At 39.2% G+C, this 7,415-nt stretch overlaps 1 protein-coding gene across 1 annotated transcript; it reads right to left on the reverse strand.

The window, feature by feature from the left end:
• Positions 1-355: 355 nt before the first annotated feature.
• On the reverse strand, positions 356-6,692 carry LOC131158306 (probable LRR receptor-like serine/threonine-protein kinase At2g23950). The gene is made up of 11 exons (XM_058113075.1): positions 6,265-6,692; positions 6,033-6,165; positions 5,846-5,917; positions 5,483-5,626; positions 5,119-5,190; positions 4,886-4,945; positions 4,690-4,790; positions 4,485-4,619; positions 4,049-4,393; positions 2,513-2,892; positions 356-1,150 (listed from the first exon to the last, which is right to left on the reverse strand). The coding sequence occupies exons 1-11, from the start codon at positions 6,347-6,349 to the stop codon at positions 755-757; spliced, it is 1,923 nt and encodes a 640-aa protein (XP_057969058.1). The 5' UTR covers positions 6,350-6,692; the 3' UTR covers positions 356-754.
• Positions 6,693-7,415: the final 723 nt, after the last annotated feature.

Here is a 7,415-nt window from a genome sequence, read left to right on the forward strand (position 1 = left end):
AAATCTCATGAAAATCAATAGTTCTATCCCAATAATAATAAGTTTAAAGATTATTGTTGTAATTCATGATTTGACATATGCACATACACATGTTCTAATAATTCATTGATCCAATAACTTTATCTGAAATTTTAAATAATGTTTATTTATATTTGGAAAAAGGATATAATATCAAAGTGATGGGAAAAGAGATTTAGGAAGCAGCAGGGATTTGGTTGGTGTTGACCGTTGTGTCTTGCAGAGGTTGGGAAAGTAAATAAAGAGCAGGCGTGGTCCTGCAAAAGTAAAGCCTTAACAGCTCACACTGCGCAGCCATCACGCTATACAGCAGCAGCTAAAACAGTGCACTATCAACTTCAGTCAAACGTCAAAATCCTTTGCTTTTATCCCAAGACTCCTTGTCTCACTTGGGAGCAGAGCATCCAGTATGTTCCATTGTACCCTCCACAAAGGCCACTTTGGGCAATACGAAGTTACAAAACCACCTCCTCGCAACAGAACACAAAACCCTCTTGACATTTCCTCCTAATTGCCACAAATTACAAATACAGAGGATTTTGTATGCAAAGGATACCAACATATATACAACAATAACATTTTTTTTTTCTTTTAAAAGCACACATAGAACATTGTAGGAATTGAAGGAATTTCGGAAGCAGAGGACTAAACCTATCATTTTGTAGATCACACATATGATTTTGGCTTGTGAATAATTGAGCAGAAAAAAATATATATTTACTTCTTCTTTGTTGCTTTATCTTGGACCGGAGAGTTCCATGGCATAGTCATCAAAAGATTGGTCATCTTCATCTTCATCCATCGTTTTGCTTAGCATGCTTGAGTGATCATGATCATTGTCATCATGCCTATAGGCCATGGTAGGGCGTACCGTTGTATTGTTGTTGTTGGTGGGGTGGGAAAAGTTCATACTGAGATTATCATGACAGTGGGAGGCTGCCCATTTCTCGACAAGGCCATCCCCTTCAAGCATCCGGACCACTTCAGACATCTTGGGGCGGTGAGCAGGCAGGTATTGAGTGCAGAGCAGTGCCACTTGCAGCATCTCTCCAACCTCTATCCGGTCATAGTTGCTTCCTAGCTCTCTATCTGCTAACATTTCCACTTTCTTTTCTTGCTGTATCTTCCTTACCTGCAGTAATCATTAGACTTTCACTATATTAGATTTTGAAAGAGATTTTCAGGCCGATTGACAAAGCAGATGTCTGCTTTATGAAAAGCCGTAAGCTAGTTAATCCATTTTTCTAATTTGCATTGCTCAAAAGAATTTGGGAGATGCCAATGTTTCTTGTGTCATTGAGCATGGAAAGTCCAAACACACTCGGCAGAACATTATCTGCGAGTGTTGTTTACTGCTCCCCCCTTCCCTTTATTAAGCTTCTCATGGAGGGTATCATGCATGGGTTTCTCAGACCTGCTTGGTTTTGTTGTAGTTTATGTTTGTTTGCTGTGTTTGCTATGTGTTTCTTCTGTTTCTTTTCAACTTTGTTTTATTCATTCTCTTATTTCCCCTGGACTTAAAAAAGGACATTAAAGCTTTATCCTAGGTTTTAGAACTGAACATAAATGTCAAAAAGCAACATCATTTGGAGGTATAATATTGTTTTGAGAAATTGTTATTGCAGCACCTTTTTCCTGCTCCATAATTGCAGCACCTTTGTTATCATCCCTTAAAAAGCAATTCTCCATTTGATAGCTGGGCAGAAAATATTTCATTATAAAGAACAACGAACTAGAAACTGAACTATCATGTCATACTTGAATTGGAACTGGCAATTGTATTGTGTGTTCCAAGGTTTCTATCTCCAAAATTTACATTTTAATTAAGTTAAAAAAAAAAACATTGCTTGGTACCATCTTACTAGTTAAGACATGAATTGCCAAAAAGGTGCCCTTTTGGGACTTCAGAAATTTCCATGGAAATGCATCTGACAAAATTACAAGGTGCTATCCTATTGTAATTTGCTACCATGCAGTGGAACAAGTCTTAAATGCAGAGATGATTTAGATATACGAGATTCAAAATGGCATGACAATGTAATAAGTGGAAGTGAAAACACTTAAACCTATTGTGGGAAAGATAATTTGGAAGAAAGGGTGGGTGGGGACTAGAGTTTGGTCAGTGAGGTAACCCCGAGTCCCAACTTAAGGATGCCAGGCTTCCATCCACCCTTAAGAGGCTAGCAGGGTTAAAATTATGGTCTTAAAACTTCCTCAATGAGGAAGCAGCTAATAGCCCACAAGGCCAATGGGAATTGGAGTATCAGACAACTTGAAGCTTTCTCATCTAGATCATGAACACAGACAACTAATCAAACAAGCACTAGCCATATAACTATTCTAAAGCTGATTCAATTATCACAAAGAGTCTCAATTTATTATTTATAGCTGAATGAACAAATCAAATTTCATATTTGTCATTAGGTTCTAACTCAAAACAGAGGGGTACGCAAGTGCACATAAATTCAGCCATAATAATCCAAAAGGTACTTACCCATTCAAGCATGGCTCCTTTCTGATGAACTGTTTTGCCAAACTCAAGAGCACTCATTCCAGTTATGAGTTCCAACAAAAGGATTCCAAATCCGAAAACATCTGTTTTCTCAGATGACTGGCCCGTGGAAAGGTACTCTGGCGCAATGTGCCCAAGAGTACCTCGGACTGCAGTAGTAACATGAGACTCACCGTGATCAAGGAGCTTTGCAAGGCCAAAGTCACCAACAACAGCCTCACAGTAGTCATCCAAGAGTATGTTAGCAGCCTTGACGTCTCTGTGAATTATCTTGGGATCACACTGCTCATGCAGATACAAAAGACCCCGTGCTGCTCCAATAGCTATCCTCTTTCTAGTATTCCAGTCCAGTGCTGGTTTTACTGTTGAAATATAACATTAATATATTCCATGGAGGCATGACTAAAATACATGACGAGTTTAAGCACAAGAGTCCGGAAATATTAAGCAAAACTCCAGTCTTCGGTCAACAATCCTAGTTGAAAATCATGAGATAAACCAGCTCGCCTTGACAAATTTCATTAACTAGAATCCCCCCCACTTTACATAAATTACAAACTATGAGGATTTCAAATCCATACATGGATTCAAATGCAATTGAAAGGCAAACCTTAGTATACAGACAGTTAGACACACACATTATATATAGACAATCAAAAACTCTGGAAAAAAAATTGGCTGGTAGAAAACTTCTCATCAAAAGAACAAATGCCCCCCTAATTCACCAAAAAAATAAAAACATCTTGATCAGTTTGCTTGAATCTCAGAGATGCTTCTAAGTTCGAGCTATGAATTTTCAATATGTCCAAAACCTTTTGAAAGTCGAATCAAGTATAAATCCAGAAATTTAGCAAAAATGAGAAGATTCCGAAAAGGGATTTGCACATGACAAAAAATTCAGCTGACAGACCAAGCATTTACTTATTTCATGGAAGCCTGTAAAGTAAGGATTGGACCAGTTCAAAAGAAGGAGATATATTAGGAAATGATCCATTTTAAGAATTTCGGGCCTCTTTTAATATGAGATTCCACAGCAAGAAAATGAAAATATAACAGGGTCCAGGGCATGTTCAAAGCTAACTTAGCTAGACACATTCATATGGTAAATGGTAGAAAAATGGCAGCTTGGTGCACAAAGCTCCAGCATATGCGGGGTCCGAAAAAGAAGCGGACTACAATGGGTCTATAGTACAAACCTGTGACCTCCAAATCACACAGCGACAACTTTACCATTGCACCTAGGCACCCCTTCTCATATATTAAATGGTGGGCCTTGGATCAAGGGTAAGGTTGTTCCTTTGTGACCGTTGGTCATGGGTTCGAGTTCAAGGAAACAGTCTCTTTGCATAAAAGTAGGGGTAAGACTGCATACACTTTGATGACCATCCCCTAACCCTCACAAATCGGGGAGCCTTAGGGCCTGGGGACGCCGTTTAAGTAACATTCAAGAGGAAACTATGAAAACACCACTGGTTGGTTGCCAGTGATAGTAGTAGCTGCAAAGTAGATGGTACCAACCTCTAAGCCTGGAGGCCACACTGCCGTTGGACATATATGGGTACACCAGAAGCCTCTCATTTGGGGTTGCACAAAATCCAATCAACCGGAGTAAATTCCGGTGAACTGCCAAGCTGATCATCTCCAATTCTGTCTGAAACTGGGATTCACCAGCAGTGCCTGCTACGTCCTTAAGCCGCTTCACTGCCACCACAATGCCATCTCCTAGCTTTCCCTTGTACACATTACCAAATCCACCACTACCAAGTATATTCTTGGAGCTGAAATTGTCTGTAGCAATTTGGAGCTCTCTTAACGTGAAGTTTCTTAGGTTGCCTAAGCTTATGAGTCCCTCTTCTTGCTTGTCTGCAACAAAATTCAGTACCCAAATAAAGTTTTGATCTGATATTACTCTTTTCTTTTTTAAGTTATGCAATGGGATTTTGATTTCACATACCACTGATGTTTAGGATGGCTTGTTTCCTTTGCTTCTTTCTCTTCCAAACAAGGAATCCAAATGCTAGGAAGAGGAGAGAAGCGACACTGAGGCTAACCCCTAGTGCAATTGCTACATTCTTGGCCTTGGGTTTTCCTGAGCCAGGGAAAAAAACATGTAAGCAAAGTTGAGAGAGAGAAAGAGAGAGAGAGAGAGAGAGGGGTACCTGGAGATGAATTTAGGGAGAAGGGATGAGGTATTGGAGTGGTTGATCCTGAGCAACTTTCGGTGGTGCTGCTTCCACAAATTTGAGGATTTCCCACAATGCTATATGGTGTGAAAGAAAATAGCAATAATAAGATTAGAAGGGAAATAGTGGAAAGAAGAATTAATCCACAAATGGACTTGCAGAGGCTCCATACTTGAACGTTCTAGCTGAGAACTTGGGCAAAGGTCCACTGAGATTGTTATAAGAAAAGTCCCTAAATGATCAGAGCACAAACAAACAGAAACCCAATGTCACTCTTTGTTTAATATTTGTCATTATTGTCCCGCATAACAAATCATTCAAAAAATTGCAGGTCGTGTTGATTTTCAAGACAATAAACAGAGACATAAAAAATATAGAAACTAAGAAAGCAAAGATCATACTCACAAGAAAGCAAGCTGAGGGATTTTGCTTAAAGACAGGGGAATAGCTCCAGACAAACTATTGTTGTTCAGCCTCCTGGTGGTCAGTAGGTGACAAGAAACTCGTGAATAGGATAAAGAAGTAAAATACCATAAGCAACAAGTCATGAATCGCCTGTACAAAGCCATGGGTAGCAGTCCAAGGCTCCGTTTGTTTCCGCGGAAAATGGAAGAAAAAAAAAAATGTATTTCTTAAGAAAAAGAGGAAGGAGCCTGGAAACCAAAAACTATATATATATATAAACAAACTAAACAATTCCATTTTATTTCTTTCCTTCCCTCCGCTTTCTCGGGAACCAAATGAAAGTTTTAAGAAAATTAATACTCACAAATATTGGAGGCCATTCAAGAGGCCCAGGGAGTCCGGCACAACGCCGGAGAAGCGGTTATTGGAGAGATCTAAAGTCTGGAGTTTAGGCAGAGTACAAAGCGCTTTTGGGATCTCGCCGGAAATGTTGTTGTTCTGCAATAGCCTAAAAATACACCACAATCACACCGATGTACACAGAATTAGAATTGAAGATAATAAGATGGAGAAAAATAACTAAAAAGAAAAAAAGCAGCAGCAGAAGCAGAGGTGGCGAAATTTTGAATTTTCTCACTCCTAACGGAGTGCAACAAATATTCAAAAGAAAAATCAAAATTAAAGAGAGGGTTCTAATTCAAAAGCCAAATAAGCTCTGCGTTCTCACACTTGTCGGAGATTTGTGAGGTTTCCAATCGTCGGAGACAATGTTCCAGATAGAGACTGGCTCGGAGCACCCCTGCAAAACCCAAGAACAGACGTGTGGGTCTCCAGTTTCTGTAAAATCGAATATTCAAACAGAAAAAAGAATCATTAATTAAAAAAAAAAAAGAGTTTGAAGAAGAAAGACGAACAGGCCAATGACAAGATTTTCAGGGGAACATGTGATCATAGACCAGCTACAGGGGTCCGCAGAGAACTCATCCCAACCGTTCAGAACTCCATGAGGATCATTCAAAGCTTGTCTTATACTCGTCAAAGCTTCAACTACAGTACAATGGGAGAAAAACCCACACCAGAATTGATTAGGGAAAATCATGGACAAGAAGAAAGAGAAAAAGAAGTTGGTGATGATGTGGGACATACCTTCTGGATTGCGAGGTTCGTATGAGAGAGAACGAGAAACAGAGGAGCAGAGCAAGAACAATAGAAGGGAGAACTCGAAAGCCATTGTTTCAGGGTAGAAGTGAGGGGGATGGACACCATGAACGCAAGGCAACCTCAGAGTCTCTTTCTCTCACGTCTTTCACTGGGTCTTTCACAGTCTCTCTTTTTCAGTCATCATTTCTGCAACCCAGACAAATGGAAAACAGAGAGAGAGAGAGAGAGAGAGACGGATAAATGATACGAGCTGTCAGGAGAGCCAGCGCAGAAATTGAGAGGGAACGTACTCCCACAGTCCTACTCGCAGAACCATTACCATGCCTCGCTCTGTCTCTCACTCACTAAGATTTTGAAGCGTCTGTCGCTCTCCACCTGCTAACCCAAGAATAAGTTAATGCCCGGAAATTTTCATTCTTTCCTGCTAAGAAAAATAATAGTATAGAGATTTGATCATTATAAAAAAATTATTATTATTCTGTACAAATGACAGCGTAGCAAAACATTTAGTCAAGTGATTTTTTAAAATTATTATATTTTTATATGCTTATACCATCTCATTTACTATTTTTTTTTAAAGAATATAATCATTCAAATCAAACTTATTTTTAAGAAGTGTCTTCAAGTATGAATCTTGATATTTTGTATTGTATTTTATACAAATTGCACAAATCTAAATCAAATATTTAGAATTCAAAAACACATATTTATATTATTGGTTATTTAACTTAGACATTTTATTTTAGAACATAAAGTCGGTACTTTATTTTAATTTGAAAAGGTAAAATAAAGAAATTTTTTTTAAAAACGAGTGCGGTACCAAACCTACGGATCAGCGTCCTCCGTCCTCAGGTCTTGCTGATCAGGGTAAAGTATGGAATGCGAACACGACTTCTGTACATTAATTGGATATTCAGTTAACCCGACCTTCTCAACACATCTCCATTACCATCCACGGTCCCCGCTGGCTCACAGAGAACTCTCACCATCCACGGTCCCTGCTGGCTCATAGAGCAAACTCTCATCATCCACGGTCTCCATTGGTTCACAAAGTAAACTCTCACCATCCACAGGTACCACTGGCTTCGTAAGTGTATCTACCAGGAATTGAACCCCCAATGCTCTTTCTTATTTGC

The sequence above is a fragment of the Malania oleifera genome, chromosome 6 (genome assembly GCF_029873635.1).
Source record: "Malania oleifera isolate guangnan ecotype guangnan chromosome 6, ASM2987363v1, whole genome shotgun sequence".
NCBI classification, from domain to species: domain Eukaryota; kingdom Viridiplantae; phylum Streptophyta; class Magnoliopsida; order Santalales; family Ximeniaceae; genus Malania; species Malania oleifera.